Genomic DNA, 20,498 nt, shown 5'->3' with positions numbered 1-20,498 from the left:
TTGTTTCATATTATATAAATTTAGATTCCTTTTGGTCATAAATTTAATGTTATAAGTAGGGTTGTAAACAAGCCAAGTCGAGTCGAGCTTTGGGGTGTTCAAGCTTGTTTGATAAGATAATCAAGCAAAGCCGAGCCGAGCCGAGGTTAAAATGAATCAAACTTTTGAAATGAGTGTTCAAGCTTGGCTTGATTTATTTTTCATGAGCTTGAGCTTGTTTAAAGCTTAGCTTGAGCTTGGTTCGTTTAGATGTTATCAAACTCTCAATTCAAGCTTGGCTTGAGCTTGGTTCGAGCTTGACTTGAGCTTGGTTTGAGCTTGGTTCGCTTAGATGTTATCAAACTTTCAATTCAAGCTTGTTTGATTGTTTGATTTGTTATTAAGATTGATAATTTAAATTTATTTATTTATTTTATTTTATTATTTATTTAGCATATTGAAAAGAAATTTATTAATAAATATTGTTCGTGAATATTGTTCACGAACGTTAACGAACTGAACACATATGTGTTCAAGCTTGTTTGTTTAGCTTAACGAGCTGGTTAAACTTGTTTGTTTAATTAATCTAATATATATTGAACGAACATAAACAAGCTCTTACTAAGCCGAACACCAAACTTGTTCACGAATGTTTGGTTCATTTACCGCCGTAGTTATAAGTTACATTTTTTTTTTATCATGCCAAATTATTTCACATTTTAAAGCTAAATTAAATTGTTTTGCATGTTAGAGACATTAAATTTATAAATATTTTATTTTAAGCAAATTTTTTTTTAAATGTCATCTATCCACCAATATTAACGTATCTTTATTGAGTAAATATTAAAAGAGCCTCCAAAATTATATAAATAAAAAAACGCTCCCTTTTCCAAAAAAAATTAAAAATGAAAAGACATCACCAAATATTTTTTCTCAAAAATATTCTTTTGCTCAAAGTTATTATAATAGTTATGACTAACTGTTACCACGTATAATAGTTACTTTATAATACTTACAATATATATATATATATATATATATATATATATATATATATATATATATTTTTTTTTTTTTTTTGCTTCTAGTGTTATATACTTATATTGACATGCTGTAATAGCTACAACTCGTTGTTACATGGTCTCTGTAGTTGTTATAACATATAACAATTAATACAGTAGTTTCTATGATTGCAAGTTATAACTATTTTAAAGAGATTTTGATTCATTTAAAGTAATTTTAATAAAATTTAAGTAGTACGAATATTTTGTTTTGATGTAATATTATTTTATGTGTAGTAATTTTAACTAAGATAAAATAATTATTTTTTAATGTTAACAAACTATTAAGTAGTTAATATTAAAATTGTCAATTTGGGTTGGATTTACTAGGCTCTACTAAATAATTTAAATAGATTGAATTAAAATATTATTAATTAATTTTAAACTCGGTCTAGATGGACCAACCTGCCTTGGCCTGTGACCCTCGTGAGTCGATCTACGACGAGTTTAGATTAGAAACACGTATAAATTAAATTTTATGTCAATTTATTATTTTTTTAATTTTCATCAAATACGATACATTTTTATCTATTTATATTTAAAATATATATTTCTAAAATATATTTAATTGAGATGATCTTTTGCAAAAAAAAAAAAATAATAATGTTTTGATGGAAATTAATGTTATTTAAAATCTGGAAGATATAATTTTTTAAAAAAAAATTTGATCTGTCCATCCTATATTTCACTTGGATTGGGTTATAAATTTTTCAATCTATCTCATCCAGCCATTTGGCTAGCCCATCACAGACCAACTCGCCCTGCCACGGTTGTTGGCCAGTTAATTTTTATTTATTTTTTATTTTTTTTATTTTTTGCATGGTTACATCCATTGAATAATTAAGCAAATAAAAGTAAAATATTGTAAATAAGAAAATAGAAAAATCTCAATTATTAAATTGTCTAGACAAACTGATATTAAGCAAGTACACAAATTACTAAAGTGGAGTACAAACTGCAAGGAAAAAGAAGAACGCACGTCCACAGGAAACCGAGGATCATCATACAAACAGACCCAAAACGAAAGAGGAAGGAGAGACGGAGCAAGAGGGAGAGCAGGAGTAAAGGAGGCATTGGCGTACGCGGATTTGCATTTGGAGTTGAAGGAGGATCGTACCCAAGGGTTCGGGAAGAAGGCGAGAGGTTGGAGTCCACAGTCCTCAACGTCGTTCGATAATTTTCTTTTCCGTCGGCCGATTTCTCTTCCGTTCGGTATCTTCCTTTTCATCATTTAAAAAAAAGCGTTTTTTTTTCTTTTCTTGTGGAGATCAATCTTCTTCTTCTTCTTCTTCTTCTTCTTCTTCTTCTTCTTCTTCTTCTGGTTTTATTAATCTATTTGTAATGATATTTCCTATCTGAGAGGGGAGGATAAGCCTGGCGCAGAAGGAATCGACGGATCCTCCAACTCTATTTGCTCGGTTCAACTGCCTCGCTGCTCTGGAATGCATATTGAACGTGATCAGGACCCTCCCGATGGGGTCCTGCCTGTCGTCTCCGGAGGACGAGGAGCTCCACGGAATCCCCGGGAGGATGTGCCTCAACGGCGCCACCAGCGCCGCGTCGCTCTTCACCCAGCAGGGAAAGAAGGGGACCAACCAGGACGCCATGATCGTTTGGGAGGTGATTTATTTTGTCGCCGACTTTGCTTGTTTTGTTGAATTCCAGCCAACTATCTATGTCTCGTCACATCGGAAGACGACAGAACACGACTAAAGATCATATATCTGTAAGACTAACTTCCTGATCTCGATTATCCAAGATATAATCGTAACGAATTCATCTTTAACATGCAGAATTTTGATGGTAGGAGCGATGCAGTCTTTTGCGGAGTTTTTGATGGTCACGGTCCAAATGGCCACATGGTGGCAAGGAAAGTAAGAGACATTCTGCCTCTGAATCTACGTGCCAATTCGCCATCTGCAAGAGCTTCTGATGGCCATTTACATTTCTTTAAAGCATGGAAAGATTCATTCCTGAAGGCTTTCAGAGTCGTGGATAAAGAACTCAGGCTTCACCCGGAAATTGATTGTTTCTGTAGTGGGACAACAGCAGTCGCTCTGGTCAAGCAGGTTGATTGATATTATTTACAACTTGTAGGTTGTTTTCTCTTTTGTGATCGATCTCGTCTTCTTCAGGGGCAAGAACTTGTCATTGGAAATGTTGGAGATTCCAGAGCAGTTTTGGGCACTAGAGATGAAAACAACTCTTTGATTGCAGTTCAATTGACCAGGGATCTCAAACCGAGCCTCCCCCGTATGCTTTTTCCACCACTCTGTTCATCTTACTTCCATGATTGTAGTCTAAATCTTATAGATTCTTTTCTTTTCTTTTCAATTCAATTCAAGGGGAAGCCGAAAGAATTCGGCGACACAGGGGCCGTGTCTTTGCCTTGAAAAATGAACCAGAAGTCGCTCGGGTATGGTTGCCCAATCAGAACTCCCCCGGCTTGGCCATGGCGCCGGCTTTTGGAGATTTTTGTTTGAAGGATTTCGGTTTGATCTCGGTTCCTGAGGTTTCATACAGACGCGTTACGGCAAAAGACGAGTTTGTCGTCTTGGCAACTGATGGGGTGAGATTCCAAGCCCGCTGAAACATGATCAGTCGAATGATGTAATTGTTCTACGAGAAATATCCTTAAGTTCTTCCCAGTTTTTGCCAGGTCTGGGATGCTTTGTCCAACAAAGATGTGGTGAGCATCGTTGCTTCTGCTCCCACAAGGTCGTCGTCGTTGTCGTCTGCTCGCTCTCTCGTTGAATCAGCTGCTCTGGCTTGGAAGTTCAAGTATCCAACGTCAAAGATCGACGACTGCGCCGTGGTTTGCCTCTTCCTTAATTCAGATGAGTCCAGCAGCTCCACTGCCAACAGTAAGGAAGATGGTCGACGCAATGACATCGAGGTTGCCATTGCCTGAACTGAACATTCTTATTGCTGTTTTCGGTTACCATGCTATTTTTTTATTAGATAAAAATTGCAACATCAATGACTAATAGTTGAGTGATGAGGCAAGAATCTTCTTCATAAACCAGTTTACCATTGCATTATTTAAGAAAGAGAACACTAACATAAACAGATCCAAGTTAGTGCGAGGTTGGCCAGGTGATAGGTTAAGTACTAAATCGAGGCAAACTCCATCGTTGCATCGAGGTAGAATTAGGAAACAAATGCAAAACAATTTGTTCAAATGCTTGTGCCAGACAGCCAACGTGTGTAGAAGGCCAATGCCTCTTTTGGCTTGTATTCAGGAACAGTATGACCAGATCCCTGAAGCACGATATCACAAGCAAAGTGAAAAAACTTTGGATGCTGATCAAAGAAACATGTTTGGCATTTTAAAAACGATACCTTTATGGTGAGAAAGGTAAGATCATGCCCGTACCCTTGGGTGTATCTGCAAAGAAGAGAATAAAAAGTGAAGAGGAGAAATGAATTGTGGCAGATGTGATAAAATTTGTCCACCTGCAGTGTTAGAGCACAAGAGGTTGAATGCTTACCCAGCAACTTGAGCATCAACATACCAAGGCCTCCATTCATCAATAATTCCATAGCCGAGTGATCTAGTCCATGCTTCAGTACCGGTGAAAGGCACACACATATCATGGTCACCGCTGCGCGTAAAAAAACAGTTCCAAACAGTATAGAACTTAACCTTGATGAGCAAAAACAAAACATTTAACTGGAAATCAGAGCACTGGTGGGAAACTTTTGGAAGAGATGTTGCTTTTTTTGTTACACTCATTTACAAAACTTTGCACACATAAATTGTATTGCCAGAAGTTAAAAGGATAGAAGGCCTTCTATTACCAAGAAAGATTGCACTCCAAAGAAAAATTAAAGGCAAGTTACCTGAATATGAGTGCACGATAACCAATAGCAGTTAGGTTCTTGTGATACTTGATCATGCTTCCAGCATCACTGTAGAAGGTAATCTTGTCTGTACATAGTTCCCATGGTCCTGTTATGCTTTCCTAACCATTTTAGAGCGAAAGGAAAAAAAAGGATCAAAAACAAATGACTTAGTTTCATTGAAACAATGAAGTGGTTAATAGTTTTCAGTAATCTTTTTGCTGTACCATCTCGCCATGAATTGCTGATCTCACTGATTCATCATTCAGCCATGCAGTTGCAACTTGATCATCCTACAGCATAATTCAAGTCAAGAATGACATCGTTGCTTGATGGTTAATAAATGATCTAGCAAAATAGTGTTCACTTCTCACTAACACTGCAGTGCCTATTAATTTGACAAGTGATCATTCCATAAGTTAGTAAACTACGAACTATTAAACATGCTCCCAATCCCCTTTATAAATTTACTACTATTCGGATACTCACCGTACAGGGAACTGTTTCACTTCCAAGTCCAAGTTCTGGCCAGGTAGGGATACGACCTTGTTTGACTGGTGCTCTATAAGGCCAAGAACGACCAAACATTCTTTTTCGAACAGGTAAAGGCCTATTGGTCTCACCCAATCTTCTGAAACTCAAAGGCAATTTGTCATTACGAAGTGCAAGTTCACTGCTTTCAGAACTGTGATAGCAGGGTTCCAGGATATTATAGATGTTAAGGTCATCAAGTACCTGGCCATGCAAGCAAAGTGAACCTTGATATTATCAGTTAAAGTAGATTGACACAAAATAAGATCAATATTACCTTATCAACTTTGTCTAGCTGGCTTTTACAATTCTCATCTGTTGGATTCCAGTAACTTCCATTACAAGAATTATTAACTTCCTGAAACATAAGCACACAAAATGATGTAACCAAGTAAACAGAGACCAGTTGAAATTGGATGAACTAAGCAGATATAGATATTGTATGCATCCATCAACAAATTGGCCATCTTGTGGAATTTTGTTAATAAATTCACTTTCACAATCCATGAAACTAGGTATAGTGCAGCGTGAAAGTAACACCTGAAACAAATCGCTTGATATAAGTCCCATTCCAAATGCAAATGGAACAAGAGCATCTCCATCAAACACATCATCAGCAACGCCATTTCCAACCATGTAACCCTGAAAGGAGTATATGGGAGAGGTTTGAAATTATGTCTGAACGTATATTGAAGAAAGGAAACAAGAAAACCATTATATGATACCTTGAAATTTAGAATAGGCTCTACTCCAGACTTGATTCCTGGAAGGAAATCTTTTGATCAACAAAAGCAAAGAGGAAGAAATTAGCCAACTCAACAGTGTTGTCTTTGTACCTTGAGCAACTTCATAAGAAAGAGTTGGAACATAAACTCCAGCATAAGACTCCCCAGATATGTAAAATGGATTTGCTAGAAACTCAGGGTATAACTGAAACCACTGCTTGTACAATCAAACCAAAAATAGCTTAAGCTCCCACAAGAAAAAAAGATACAAACCAATTGATATGCACATAATTGAACTTTTTGTATTTTTTTTTTCATCCTTAAAGACTCAATATCTTACTTAATGAGGCATCATAGTGATTAAACCATGTTTGTCTCAACTACAAAGTGTTAGCTTGCTTAATGATATAAGGGGATAGATTAATGCATTTAGGCACCTTCAAAAGGAACTTGTGTGAATCAGAAGCTGTCTTCAGATCACCAGTGACATAATCTGAGATATTGTTAGAGTAGGACAGTCCAACTCCCGCTGGAGAGTCCAAATAGAGGATATTAGATACCTGAGGATAGGGGGGAAAATAACTATCAGATGGTCAGAACCATAAGCAAGCAGAAACATAGAATTTGCAACCACTATTTGTGAAATCTTGGGCAAATCGTCACCTTTGACCAGCTATAAGGATTAAGATGTAGCTTTGGGAGGCTATTGTTCCCAGATTCAAAATTGAATGGACCTGCCATGAAAGATTAAATTAGTGTGGAACATCTTTATAGGAAGACTCAGAATAAGAAGACAGAAAAGGATAGATATACCTCTCATGAACAGTGTAAAGTAAGCTCTACAAGCTAATGGTTCAGTATTTTACAATTTTCAATGGGCCTACATGACAAGTTGGGATTCGAGATACAACAAAAAGTATCTCCAAGGATGAAGATGCAGATTTTTCAAGTACTAATTACAGTTCTCTGAGGATTTGGTTCTCATTGATTCTTTCCTCGAAAGAACGAATTTTGGCACTAGAAAGTGCATATCCATTATTCCAGACCTCATTTAGGAAACAGGAACACCAGACGAACAATCCACATCCAGCATGAGCATGGTGTCTATGAAAATTGAAGAAGAGATTAAGAACAACATTATTACCATGCTCGTACACGAATCCATCAAAGCTGGAGCATCCCGGCCCACCATTGAGCCACAGCACCAGCGGATCCTCGGAAGGGTTCCCCTCCGAGAGCACAAAGTAGTAGTAGAGCTTCTTCCCATGTTCTTCATCTATCGTCACGTACCTGTTTCCCCAACGGAAAGGTTTAAAAAAAAAAAAAACATTTTTTATTCTTTCACTAGTCTCAATTCCTACCCGCCATAGTGATCAGAGGGGAGCGTTCCAGTGAATCCCGGAACGGACGTGATTCGAGCACCCTCGGGAGCCGCTAAGGAGAGGCCACCAGCGAGGAGGAACAGGAACCCCAACAGGGGAGCGCGGCAGAAGCGTGGGACGGCCATCGAATTGCGCCTGGCTCGCTTGTTGCTGGATCGAAGGCCTGCAGGATTATTTATAATCTCGATATCAATCATCGGAGTAAAAAAAACAGAGAAAATTTTCGTTTTTTATCTTAAAAATTGGAATTTTGAGTGCGACAATGAGTTGTCTTCAAGTTGCCGCCATGCTTTTCTCAAAAAGTCTCCACCTCAAAATTAAGATGACTAGCGAGCTGATCGTATTGGATGGGTTCTGGCAACATATGAGGGTACACACTGGGTGCCAAACTTTTAAGTGGCTATTATTTTTGTGATTATCCGATACATTTAAAAAATTCTTTTTTTTAGTAACCCACAAAAAAGGCTTTATGTCTGTGCTATATATAATCATATATTTATATGTTGCTGTTTTTAGCTACGACATACACACGTGACCTTCGCGTGACGGAGAAAAGTGTATTTTCCCAAATTATTGATATAAATCCCACAATTAGCTTGTACAATGTCTAAATAATTGGTTTAGATAATGCTTAATGTAAAACCATTATTTTAGAAAGAAACAAGTAACCACCTTTTTGTTTTTTTTTTGTTAATTATGGGACCACTACTTTAGACTTTAATTATTAAAGGAGCATGAGTGGAAATAAATTAGAAAATATTATTGTCTATAAATACAATTAATCATTTGTCATTTATCCATTTTATTAAATTGAGGAAACATTTGAATTGGTAAACTTGGTAAGGAAATAATGAGTTTGTTTGATAAAAATATAGTTGTGGTGATTAAGATAGCTGATGAGACAAAATAGGAAAAAAATATATAAAATTCATGATAAAAATATAGGAAATACAAAGAGTGCTATATAATATTTTATAATCTATTACGCGATACATGGAGGAGGATGATACTCTACGATTATAAAATTTATGAGGAAATATAGGAAACACAAAGAGTGTTGTATAATATTTTATAATTTATTACACAATACTTGTAGGATGATAACCTCCAATAAGAGGATGTATATATTTTTAAAATAACTCAGAGAATAGTTTTATTTTAAATTTATTTGATAGATGAATTTAAGAAACTAATTACTTTTAAGATTAGTGGGTTAACAAGATCAATTGGACCAAGTTTCTTGCGACTCAATCCAATTATGGCCATGTTGTGTTCGCATTGATCTGATCTAAAGTCGTTAGAGTAGTCATATTATTTTTTCTATAATATCTCTAAAATTTAATGTAAATCATTCACTTTATTAAATTTAAATAATTAATTTTTATTATATACTATATTAGAGTATCCATATCAGTTGCCCTATTCAAATATTTTATCTTAAATTTTGGATAGGGTAGTTAAAAAGTATGTGCATTAGCTATCTTATTCTTTCCCTAAATTTTATATTTATGAATTCTTTAAATTTAGAGAATGATTTCATTCTCTAAATATTATAGAAGAGAGAAAAATAGGGAAGTTATTATATGGTATAATGAAAAGTGAATATCCAAATTTAATAAAGTAATTTTTTTTATCATAAATTATATACTTTTGATAAAAAAGCTGGTGTAGATGCTACCCTATAATTTTCATTATCTTTATTTTTCTTATTATTAATTTTTTTTCTCTTTCACTTTATTTATTATTTTCTCTCTCTCTCCCTATATAATATTCATTTTTCATTACTCAATCCATTTCTTTATTTTTTCTCAATCAAATTAAATGATATTTTAATATTTAAGAAATACATTGCATTCCTAAATTTAGAGAATGAATAGGATAGGATGTAAAAAATTTTGTTACATAAAATGTATAATTTAAGGTAAATTCTATATTTAGGAAAATTTATATTGATGCTCTTAACATAGCTAAAGTTACTTAATATCCATATCACATTGATAAATTTTAAAATTATCTCATACCCATTTTACCCTTCCATATTTACCTCAACAGATTGCTATAGTATCCATTAAGGTTCCAAATCAATTGTTATACTATAACAATTGATTAAAAAAAATGATTTATGTTTAAAAATTTATTACTCTCAATATAACGTATGAAAATGGCGTTTAAGGGCATGAATATAAACAAACGAATTAAAGAACACATAAAATTTGATTTCATGTCATTTCAATCTCTCTAAATTTATCAATTAATTTCAATCAAAATATGATGGATCTAGAGAGCTCCGAATGACATGAAATAATGTCTTATATGTTCGTTTATTTCTTCTAATTATATTTATATTCTCAAATATCATTTCCAAACGTTATACTGAGAGCAACAATTTTTTAAACATGAATATATTTAAACAAATATACGAATATATTAAAAAATCTTATTCGTGTTAAAAAATTATTACTTTCAATATAACATATGAAGATGATATTTGAGAATATAGATATGATTAGGAGAACTAAATAAATACATGTAAACTGATTTTATATGGTTAAAATTGGCTGATGAATCTAGAGAATTCAGAATGAAATGAAACTAGATTCTATGTATTTGTCTAGTCCTCCTGATTATATTTATACTCTCAAATATTATTTCTATACATCACATTGATAGTAATAATTTTTTAAATATAAATTATATTTTTTAATCGATTGATATAGTATAGTAATCGATTCATAATCTTATTTACAAATAATGTCCCAAATGGATTGGGATAAATATGAAGGGGCAAAATGGTTATAGGTACGTCATTGATAATTTTAAAACTCAAGTATTCGACCCTATTCGACCGTATTCGACCACAATTACTGTATGGTTCAGTAATTTAACGAAATGCAATACAACAATCAGGAATTCAGCCCTGGGGCTAGCGTAGGCGCTCCAGCAATGTCCAAGTATCCATGCTTGATTCTCACTTACGATGCAATTTTTTGAGTGGAATAAAAAATTTGGAATCTGAAATGAAATTTTTGGCTACCGAGCGAGGACGGTGAAATGAAATGTTGACCGTTGAGCCACTGCCGCGGGAGCCGCAGTTTGAGAGCTGGCAGAATCAAACAGGGAAGAACACGTGAATCAGAATAGAAAAGAAGAGAAGAGGCCGAAGAACAGTGGTCGAGCAGAGAAAGAGTTGGCGAGATCTGTGATCGATGATATCTGTCACTGAATCCCAAGTGCCTGAATTCTCCTAACCATTGACAGCGTTGCAGCATTCTTCCCTTCCCAGTCGCCTCTGCCCTCCTTCTTATGCCTTAATTCCTTCAGCAGCCCGTCGTTGCCGTCCAATATGCTCACGATCTGCCTCATCCTCGGTCTCCTCTCCGGGTTCGATCGCCTGCAGGCAATCCCAAGCTTCACCAGCCTGGTCAACTCCTCGCGATCGAACTCCCCCTCCAGCTTCCCGTCGGCGAGCTCCTCCAGCGGCCGCTTCCTCGCCTCCAACCCCCACACCTTCTTCACCAGAAGCACCTCCGGCCGACGGAAGTCCACGGCCATCTGCCAGCTCACCACCTCGAGCACCACCATTCCGAAGCTGTACGCGTCCGCCATCGTTGTTGCCTCCCCTGTTTCCACGTACTCAGGCGACATGTACCCGAAAATGCCGCGCGCCGCCGCGGCGGGGGCCCCCGAGAAGTGGCCGTGCGAGTTGCGGGAGAGGAACTCAGCTAGCGCGAAGGCACCGAGCCGGGGGTTCATTTCCGGGTCGAGGAAGACGGCGGAGGAAGTGATGCTACGGTGGATCACCTGCTCCTCCCACTCCTCGTGGAGGTAGAGCACGGCGGAGGCGAGGCACTTGACGATGTGGTAGCGGTGGCGCCAAGGCAGGGCCGCCGTGCGGAGGTGGAAGAGGTGGTGACTGAGGAGACTGGGGGTGGAGTAGTCGTAGATGACCAACATCTCGCCCTGCTCCGTGCACCATCCGCGCAGCTGGACTAGGTGGCGGTGACGCAACCTCGCCAGGTTGTGGAGCTCGCCGGCGAACCGAGCTCGAAGCGCCGGGCACGTGCGCATCCTGAGTCGTTTCACCAGCACCGGAAAGCGGTTGTCAATGTAGCCGCGGTAGCCGGTGCCGAAGTCCATCTCGGCCACCATCTGCGACTCCGAGAAATTGTTTGTGATCGCCGCGATCTCGTCGTATGTGATCTCCCGCGGCGTGTCTATAATGGGCATTTTCTTTCCGGCTTGGCAGCGATTATCGCTGCCATCGTCGTCTGCTGTTAAAAACAGGGTGGAGTTCCCGGCGGTGAGGAAGTTGGATGTAGTGGCGGGCGGTTTGGATGTCGTGGTGGTGGAAGGAGAGAAGGTGATGTATCCCGGTTGGGATTGGAAACTTGGGAGAGAGGGGAGGTCATCAGCGGAGTTGCTCTGCGACGAGAGAGTCTCCATTACCCATTTCATGGTCGGCCGTGCGTGCGGGTCGTGGAGGGAGCAGAGGAGGCCGAGGTGGATGAGCCGCCGCATCTCCGACAAAGAAAAGGTACCATCCGGCAGTCTTTGATCCACGGCGTCGAGGCAGCGACCCTCGTCCGCGAGTTTCCGGATCCAATCTAGCAGGAAGATTTGATCGTCCGGCGACGAGAGGTCCACCGCCCGCCGCCCGGTGGCCACTTCCAGAACCACGATCCCGAAGCTGAAAACGTCCGACTTCGCCGTTGCCGCACTGCTGCGGAGCTTCTGGAAGCTCTCCGGCGGGATGTACCCAATCGTGCCGCCGACCCGGCTCGTTTCCGTCAGCCGAAACTGGTAGTTCGTCGTGGAGAAAGACCGTATCAAGGTCTCAGAGACTTCGTCACCGTGATCTAGCCACCGAGCGAGGCCAAAGTCGCCGAGCCGGGCGTTGAACTCCGAGTCGAGCATGACGTTGCTGGACTTCACGTCGCGGTGGATGATCTGCGTGTCGAGCTGCTCGTGGAGGTAGAACATGGCCGCCGCCAGGCCCTTCACGATCCGTCGACGGCACGCCCAGTCGAGCGGTTTCGCTCCGGCAGCGAGCGGAAGGAAGAGGAAGCGATCGAGGCTTTGGTTGGGCATGTAATCGTAAACCAAGAGAAGCTGGTCGTCATGGACGCACCATCCCCGAAGGCGGACGAGGTTGCGGTGGCGAAGCTGAGCGACGGCCACCAGCTCCGCCGAGAAGGCCTTCTCGAACCGATCGCCACATCGAGCGACGCACTTGACTGCCACGACAGTGCTCTCGCTGGGAAGCACCGCGCGGTACACTCGCCCGAAGCCGCCGCTGCCGAGGATTTCCCTGTCACTAAACCCGTTGGTCCCGATATAAAGCTCGGAGTAGCAAAAAATCCGGGGGCTGCTACCGATGATGGCCTTGTGGACGTGTGGTGGCGAGTGCACGCCGGCGATATCCTCGAAGCAGATGGAGTCGGGGTCGACGGCGCGGTGATTATCACGGAAGCAGAGGCACCGTCGGCCACGGGGACAGAGCCAGCGGAGGACGGCGTCGGCGCAGGCAGAGATACCGAGGCGATGATTTCGGCGACGAGGACGCTTCCCGATCGAAGATTTAGCGGAGTAGAACAGGGAGCGGTCGCCGTCATCGGCGTCTCCGGCGGCGGGGACAACGTAGCAGAGGCGCGGGATGGTCGGCATTGGCGCGTTCGTGGACGTATTGAAAGACAAAGTCGATAAATAAATAAAGAGAAAACATTTAAAATAGTTTTTTCAATAAGACTAAATTGACTTCTAAGCCTCAAAAAGAATTTGGGTACAATTTTATATTGTCTAACACAAACTTGAATGAGGCTATTGACTTCATGTTAGACGCGTGGGCCAGTAGACTGTTGGAATTTGGAAACTCAGGGAATTGCTGAAGCGAGGAACAGAACAAAACTCAGAGAATGGAGACAGGTGGAATCATGTGATATTGTGAAAGATCCAATCTTGTGTCCAGCTCTCCATTTATTGTCATTTATTGGAAACTTTTCACCTGTTCTTTTGTCTTCCATGGAGGAAAAAACAGAAGAAGAAGAAGAGCATGTGAAGTTTTCTCTTGTTTTCCTCCACGATTTGAACTTTGTGCTTGACGAAGATAAAATATGAGAAGATGCAACAATGTATTTGTATTTGACTCAACGAGATCAACTACGCGGAAACTATGAAAATTACATGATTTTTTGTTGCAATACAACGCGGAGGGAAAGAAAAAAAAAACAGAAACTTACTGAATATTTCATGTAATATAAGTCAACATATACAGAATTTGTGATGCGTGTTCATAGTTTAAAAACACACATCGACTAAATCACGTGTCAAGATGTTCATACTGACTAATCCGTACAGCACACACAATTTAGTAAGAAATGGACAAAATGAGGAGTTTCAGATACGGTTTAGGAGAGAAGAACGACGACACCCTTTAGAACCCCAACACTACTAGAAATTAGTCACAAGATCCAACCTGATCCCCTTCGATCTGATTCGGCAAAACATCCTAATCAGCAGGAGCTGGGAGTTGCCAGTGTTGTGTCTCTATCGTACGTCTCTCTTCAGATGAAGATATATACCAACTTCCATCTATGTGGAGTCTGATCTCACGGGACTCTTGATCGCGTACATTATCACCCTCACATGAATACTTGCTGCAACTGCAGCTACCCACTCTTTTGCTAACCATGATCAGCAATATCAGTTATGTCTGTTAAGCTCTTCAGTTCCATGTGGTGGTCATGAGACCACCTGTTCTTCTTTCTAACGCAAAGGAAGCATGGCCTGTGAACTTTTCATCCACCTTCTTGGCTCCACAAAAATGGACGTAGAGGATTAATGGTTGTGAGATTCTTGTCTGAAAATGTTCAGATAGTATTACTGACGATTAATTGGGAATTAAAAGCAAAAAATTATTAGCCTCATGATCGATCATGATTACACATATATAAATCGCTGGAAGTGTGGCGGCAGGGGAAGAAGATCAATTGAGGAGCAGAGCAGGAAGTGACGAGCGATGACGACGGCGTACCCACTGGATCCGAAGTCGTACCGGCTTCTTTACGAGGTGGGTAGCGGTGTGAGTGCGGTGGTGTACAAGGCGGCGTGCCTCCACCACCCGTCATCATCGCCGGTGGTGGCGATCAAGTCGATAGACTTGGAGAGGTCGCGCGCCAACCTGGACGACGTGCGTCGCGAGGCCAAGGCCATGGCCCTGCTCTCCCACCCCAACGTCCTCCGTGCCCACTGCTCCTTCACCGTCGACCGCCACCTGTGGGTCGTCATGCCTTTCATGGCCGCCGGGTCTCTCCACTCCATCCTCGCCTCCGCCTTCCCCGCCGGCCTCCCCGAGGCATCCATCGCCTTCGTCCTCCGCGATACCCTACTCGCTCTCTCCTACCTCCACGGCCAGGGACACATCCACCGCGACATTAAGGCCGGCAACATCCTCGTCGACTCCGACGGCTCCGTCAAGCTCGCCGACTTCGGCGTCTCCGCGTCCATCTACGAGTCCCACTCTGCCACCGCCTCTGCTTCCGCCTCCTTCTTTAACGACGTCGCCGGGACGCCGTACTGGATGGCGCCGGAGGTGCTGCACTCCCACCTCGGCTACGGCATCAAGGCCGACATCTGGTCCTTCGGCATCACCGCGCTGGAGCTCGCCCACGGCCGCCCGCCGCTCTCCCACCTCCCTCTCTCCAAGTCGCTCATGATGAAGATCACCAACCGCCTCCGCTTCGAGGACCATCACGGCTGCGGCGGCGGCGGGGATCTCGACAAGATCAAGAAGAAGAAGTTCTCGAAGGCTTTCAAGGACATGGTGGCGGCCTGCCTCTGCCGAGACCCCTCCAAGAGGCCGTCCGCCGACAAGCTCCTCCGACACCCTTTTTTCAAGAACTGCAAGTCCAACGACTACTTCGTCAAGAACGTTTTGCATGCCGTCCCCGCCATCCACGAAAGGTATCAATTAATTACTCAATTTTTTGAGTTATAAAATTTGGATAGGAAAATGAAATTTCTCTAAAGTGCTGATTTATATAAATTATTTTAGATGCATGGAGAAGATGAACAACATCGAGGAAGTCAACATAGACTACGACCACGCTACCACCGAGGGCTCGGCGTCTCCTCTGGTCAAGATCCGCCGTATCAGCGGGTGGAACTTCAACGAGAACGTGCTGGCGCTGGACCCGGTGTACCCACCAGATATCGACGACAAGAGCTGCAAAGAAGAAGACCACCACAAGGAGGCGACGGCGGCGAAGGCGGACCAAACAGAGGCAGCAGATTGCCATCAAGATCAGGAGAAAACAGAGGCCGCAGATGCTAAGAAGCAGCAGGCGATGGTGGTGGTGAAGCAGACTCTGGTGCCGAACCTGGCGTCGCTGCTGAGCAGCCTGGAGTTGCAGCGGGGGATGGTGATGGAGGTGCTGTCGCGGTGCGGACGCTGCTGCACGGTGGTCGACGGCGGAGGCGGGGGAAAGCGGCCGGAGTCGGAGATGGTGATGATGGTGAACCTCCGGGACCAGAAGCTGTGGGAGTACATCAACAGCCTGCAGCGCACCGTCGACGACCTCAAGCTGCAGCTGCTCAGGGAGATGAAGCGCAACGCAGACTTGGAGGCCGCTCTCACAATTAAATTAAACTCCTACTAATGATATTTAACCTTATTACTTATACGCTACTCTGCTTTCAGCACAACTACTTTACTTGAGTTAAATTATGAAATATTGTTGTGTTCTCTTCTATAATCATAATGTAAACTAGTGCTATGTAGCGTAATAGACATCAAAGTATTTAGTCCTCATGGCCCTTTTCATCCAGAAATCTGACTTCGATCTGTTAAAGACAACCTCTCCTTGACCGCATGCAAATTTCTCATGAATGTCTTTAAAGGCCAATGTTTAGGAAAGGAAGTTTAACTACAAGTTTAATAACCACACATCTACACTAGATGAAGTAGCAAGCATGCATCCAATCGAAAGCTACAACAGTATATGACAATAGGTGGATAGTGAATGAAGTAATGACAATTCACAATAACATCTTCCATGTATGTGATGGTGATTTCATTGTTTTCTTGGGTATGATCTGTGGTTAATGTCTGTTCTTGATGCAGGTTCATTTGAGCCACGGGTTTGAAAACCTTAAGTCTTCTCTTTGAGCAGCAAATTTGATGTATTTATTGGCATTCAGTAGAATATGTGATCAACTCACAAAAAAGACTGAGGGAAATCTTAGAGGTAATTGAGAAGGAGATAGTCTCTGATAAGCCATGTGTCTCGAAACATTGGGTTGATGCACAACAATTTGTATCACAATTAGTTTCATACATTATATTTCAAACCAAAATCCAGCATCTAAGAAAATGGAGAACAATCAAACCTAGCAACCTGATGTGCTGAACTGATGAACTCATGATGTGTTAATCATCCAATGTGTCAACATGAACACATATGCTTCTAAGCAAGTGTTATGGGATGCAATGGCCTCCGTCTACTCACTCATCCTAAATCATCGGAGGCAATTATAGTCATCATCTAACTCACTCATCCTAAATCATCAAAGGCAGTTTAGTCATCATCCAGTGGATGTAATCTGTGCTATTATTTTGTGATTCAAAAATTATGTATACAGTTGAATGTATGCCTATTTTCCTGAATTTATAGAATAAGGGGTTCAACCATCTTATATGTGCTGGCTATGAGTTTGACTATTAGAGATCTTTTTACATAGGCAGTCTGGGCCAACCACATAAATCTGTTTCAGTTTCCTGTGATTTTGCATCTACTGTCTTTCTTCTTCCTTGTTCTCTGTGTTTTCTAATTTTTACAAGACATAGAAGCAAAGTGCTTTCCTTTCTGCAAAGAAACCTTGTTGTCCAAGCGATCCTCAGCATTCTAAGTACAACCAAGATTGTAGCTTAAAAACGAGTTTTTGTTTTTTTTCTTCTAGATCAACATACATGAACAACTTCAATTCATAATGAAATGAAAGACCACTATCTTATTTCAAAAAAAAAAGGAAGTTGTATTAATTGTACATGAAAACAATTTTTGTTGCAAGGAAAACTTAGTCACTCCTGGCAAGGGAAAAGAATTCACCTTTATGGGTGCACGTCTGTATGCTAGAGCCCTTGCGAAACTAACAGTGAATGTATCTTACTGAAAACGTTGCCAACATAAACATCAAATTCAATCACTGGAGGACCAAAATATACTTGGCTCTTTCCCAAATCAAGCAATGTGGTTAGCACACATTAATCATCCTTAACAAACGACTTGGTAATTCACACTCAGAAGTCGGAAAGCTGATATTTTAACAGTAAGGTCCCATTCCAAATTAGAGGATGGAAGAATCATATAGACTAAACTACTGGATACAACGACATTCCAGGTTTTTGCAAAGGATGAAACAGTAGACTTGGAGCACACTTCATTATCTTTTTCCAAGGAAGAGAACTATTTCATTTGATCACCAACAAGTTCACACTTAATCCAATCTATTTTTGCACACGACAAAATAACAATAGCAAGAAAGCTTCAGGAGATGGGCAAGACAGAAGAACCATTGCAAAACAACTCGTGAAAATGTTCATTATGCTATGAATGAAAAGAGAGCAACCATTACACAAGAGCAAGCATATTACACAACGCAAAAAAACAATAGATTCACAAGAAACTCATTCTCGCATAGGGATACAAGCATACAGAAAGGATGTACCTTTAGTTGCAGCGATATGCAATCAGTCGTATTTCTCTCTCCAAGAGTACACAAGGAAGAGAACCCAGGAGAGACCGAGGACGAGGTCGCCAACGATCTGGCGGGGCCAGACACGTGCGAGGTCCTCGAGGCGGCGCTCGAAGAAGAGACGCCAAAGGGCCATGGCACCGTGCAGGAGGATGCAACCCTTGGCGAAGAAGGCCTGGAAGTCACGGTCTTTGACGAAGGAGACCATGAAGAGGAGTAGCCCGATGGCAAAGAGGAGGAAGCCAGCGAAGGAGTCGGAGGTCTGGATTAGCAGCTGGTCGTGCGGCGTCGACCCCTGCAGCTTCCGCGCCGTCTCCTGCCCGTGCCCGACCACCGCGATCTCGTTCAAGTAGAACATCATCAGCGCGCCGCAGGTCGCCGCCATCGCCGACTGCAGCAAGCAGATCGAAGCGAAGATCCCAGACGTCGATGAAGCCGCTCCGGCAGCCATTCTTTGCTTTTCCCCCCTTTCTCCCTTCCTTCAACCTACGACCTCCCCCTCAAAGATCGACACTTTCCTACAACTACTGTGGCGAGCACCGCAAAAGCACCAACAAAGAAGCGGAGACTGCGGAAAGGAGGATCAAGATTGAGGAAGAAGAAGAAGCGATTGCCGAGAGCGGAGATTGATATCGATGGGGATTGGATAGGACTGGCGAAATAGGCATGGTTTTGGGGTGTGAGAATCTCCGTGCTTTTGGTTTGATGGACTATAATTTATAAACATTTTCGTGTCGACCGGATCTCCTCGACGCCCTAACCAGATCATTATACGGACAATTGCAAATATAAAATATACGGATATTTTTTTTTTTGTTTTTTTGGATTCCAAAATTCTCCTTTACACTTTCAAAATATTATTTTTTATGTATTTTTATTTGTGCAAAAATCTTAAGAGCTTCTCGGATTAATCAAATCATCACATTCCTTTAAAAAATAAATAAATAAATAAATAAATAAAAACGTTCCGTTGTTCGAAAATACATTTATTTTCAGCGTAGTTATAATAGACTAGCTATCATATATTAGAGTAATTACTCCGTCGCTGTTATAATACAGTTAGTCGTAGTCGGTGTGTGAAATTACTGTATATAAAAATTATTATATTAAAATATTATTTTATTAATTTAATTAAAATTATTTTAAAATTAATTAAATTATTTTAAAATAGTTATAAAAACTATTACATAGTTATTTTATCGAAATAGTAATAGAAGTTATTGAGTAGCCACTTCAACCAAATCTCCAACTTTAAATTTTAAATTCTTGAGTCATAAATAAATTCTGATTTATTATATGTTAAAATATATTAATTTGGTCAAAATTATTTTAAATTAATTAAAATTATTTTTAAAAAGATCTAGAATTTATTAAGTATTATATACATTCTAAATCTTAAAATCTTAAACATTCGGAGGCTATTATATGAAAATATTTTTATTAATTCAGTTAAAATTATTTAAATTTTAATGAAATTATTTTTAATTAATCAAAATTATTTTTAAAAAGTTCTAGAGGTTACTAAGTAACTACATAGTTAAGTAAACTTTAAATCCTAAATATTAAAATCTTGAGTCATAAATTTTAAATGTTGAATATTATCATATCAAAATACTCTTTATCAACTTACAATTATTTAAATTTTATCAATTTTTTTTAAAATAATTATAAAATCTATTAAATAGTTACTATATAATTATAAAAATTACTCAGTAGTTATTACAATACGATAGTATTGTATTAACTGTTATATATTACAGTAATTATTAAATAGTTGTTAACCATTATAATAGTTAATAGTAATTGTTATAATAATATTGAAATTAAAAGTATTTTTGGAAAAGGGTACCCACTTTTGATTTTTTTTTAAATATTTTTTTTAAAACGCTCATTTGGCGATTTAATAAATTAAGTTGTCCTTTTCAGTTTTGTCCTTTTAATTTTATTTAACTGCAATATTAATATCATAACAATTTCACACGAGTCATTATCCATTTTAAAGCGATTGAAAATTGAAATTGGCTTTTTGCCGAAGAGAAGGTGAGTGGGGACAACGATGGGCTCAACTGCCAAAGCCCATCGAGTGGATAAGATACTTTATGTTTCCTCCTCCTTTTGTCCCTTAGTGGACAATTTGATTCATGAATAAAATGATCAAGTTCTTGGGGCAAATTACCCTAAACTTTCTCATGCAAATTTTTACCTTTGCCGTCGATCGCTCTATTAGA

General features: G+C 40.2%; 5 protein-coding genes across 5 annotated transcripts; 2 read left to right on the top strand and 3 right to left on the bottom strand.

Annotated features, from left to right (window-relative positions):
- Positions 1–1,960: 1,960 nt before the first annotated feature.
- LOC122001072 (probable protein phosphatase 2C 33) lies at positions 1,961–3,994 on the top strand. Its single transcript, XM_042555648.1, has 5 exons — positions 1,961–2,660; positions 2,834–3,109; positions 3,176–3,293; positions 3,386–3,609; positions 3,700–3,994. Exons 1-5 carry the CDS (start codon positions 2,514–2,516, stop codon positions 3,949–3,951), a joined length of 1,017 nt encoding a protein of 338 aa, XP_042411582.1. The 5' UTR covers positions 1,961–2,513; the 3' UTR covers positions 3,952–3,994.
- A 36-nt stretch (positions 3,995–4,030) lies between these two features.
- LOC122001069 (serine carboxypeptidase 1-like) lies at positions 4,031–7,693 on the bottom strand. Its single transcript, XM_042555646.1, has 14 exons — positions 7,501–7,693; positions 7,284–7,429; positions 6,803–6,873; positions 6,577–6,699; positions 6,251–6,353; positions 6,140–6,177; positions 5,955–6,056; positions 5,692–5,772; positions 5,373–5,618; positions 5,111–5,176; positions 4,884–5,005; positions 4,532–4,645; positions 4,383–4,428; positions 4,031–4,301 (listed from the first exon to the last, which is right to left on the bottom strand). The coding sequence occupies exons 1-14, from the start codon at positions 7,644–7,646 to the stop codon at positions 4,218–4,220; spliced, it is 1,488 nt and encodes a 495-aa protein (XP_042411580.1). The 5' UTR covers positions 7,647–7,693; the 3' UTR covers positions 4,031–4,217.
- Positions 7,694–10,525: 2,832 nt separating this feature from the next.
- On the bottom strand, positions 10,526–13,185 carry LOC121999240 (receptor like protein kinase S.2-like). Its single transcript, XM_042553945.1, has one exon. It carries the CDS (start codon positions 13,183–13,185, stop codon positions 10,738–10,740), a length of 2,448 nt encoding a protein of 815 aa, XP_042409879.1. The 3' UTR covers positions 10,526–10,737.
- Positions 13,186–14,461: 1,276 nt separating this feature from the next.
- On the top strand, positions 14,462–16,226 carry LOC122001070 (serine/threonine-protein kinase BLUS1-like). Its single transcript, XM_042555647.1, has 2 exons — positions 14,462–15,480; positions 15,572–16,226. Exons 1-2 carry the CDS (start codon positions 14,537–14,539, stop codon positions 16,173–16,175), a joined length of 1,548 nt encoding a protein of 515 aa, XP_042411581.1. The 5' UTR covers positions 14,462–14,536; the 3' UTR covers positions 16,176–16,226.
- Positions 16,227–18,090: 1,864 nt separating this feature from the next.
- Positions 18,091–18,980, bottom strand: LOC122001073. The gene has a single exon (XM_042555649.1). The coding sequence runs from the start codon at positions 18,719–18,721 to the stop codon at positions 18,266–18,268; it is 456 nt and encodes a 151-aa protein (XP_042411583.1). The 5' UTR covers positions 18,722–18,980; the 3' UTR covers positions 18,091–18,265.
- Positions 18,981–20,498: the final 1,518 nt, after the last annotated feature.

Source organism: Zingiber officinale, chromosome 7A (genome assembly GCF_018446385.1).
Source record: "Zingiber officinale cultivar Zhangliang chromosome 7A, Zo_v1.1, whole genome shotgun sequence".
Lineage (NCBI taxonomy): Eukaryota > Viridiplantae > Streptophyta > Magnoliopsida > Zingiberales > Zingiberaceae > Zingiber > Zingiber officinale.
Note: the sequence above shows the minus strand (reverse complement) of the source record. Positions and strands in the feature narration are given on the sequence as shown.

Bases quoted from the DNA above. Each gene is read 5' to 3' on its own strand.
- LOC121999240 (XM_042553945.1), bottom strand. From the start codon at position 13,185: ATGCCGACCATCCCGCGCCTCTGCTACGTTGTCCCCGCCGCCGGAGAC.
- LOC122001073 (XM_042555649.1), bottom strand. From the start codon at position 18,721: ATGGCTGCCGGAGCGGCTTCATCGACGTCTGGGATCTTCGCTTCGATC.
- LOC122001070 (XM_042555647.1), top strand. From the start codon at position 14,537: ATGACGACGGCGTACCCACTGGATCCGAAGTCGTACCGGCTTCTTTAC. The intron at 15,481-15,571 runs GTATCAATTAAT...AAATTATTTTAG, and splicing joins GTCCCCGCCATCCACGAAAG to ATGCATGGAGAAGATGAACA.
- LOC122001069 (XM_042555646.1), bottom strand. From the start codon at position 7,646: ATGGCCGTCCCACGCTTCTGCCGCGCTCCCCTGTTGGGGTTCCTGTTC. The intron at 6,057-6,139 runs GTATCATATAAT...TACTCCTTTCAG, and splicing joins AGCCTATTCTAAATTTCAAG to GGTTACATGGTTGGAAATGG. The intron at 5,773-5,954 runs GTGTTACTTTCA...CTTATGTTTCAG, and splicing joins TATCAAGCGATTTGTTTCAG to GAAGTTAATAATTCTTGTAA.
- LOC122001072 (XM_042555648.1), top strand. From the start codon at position 2,514: ATGGGGTCCTGCCTGTCGTCTCCGGAGGACGAGGAGCTCCACGGAATC. The intron at 2,661-2,833 runs GTGATTTATTTT...TTTAACATGCAG, and splicing joins ACGCCATGATCGTTTGGGAG to AATTTTGATGGTAGGAGCGA. The intron at 3,294-3,385 runs GTATGCTTTTTC...ATTCAATTCAAG, and splicing joins TCTCAAACCGAGCCTCCCCC to GGGAAGCCGAAAGAATTCGG.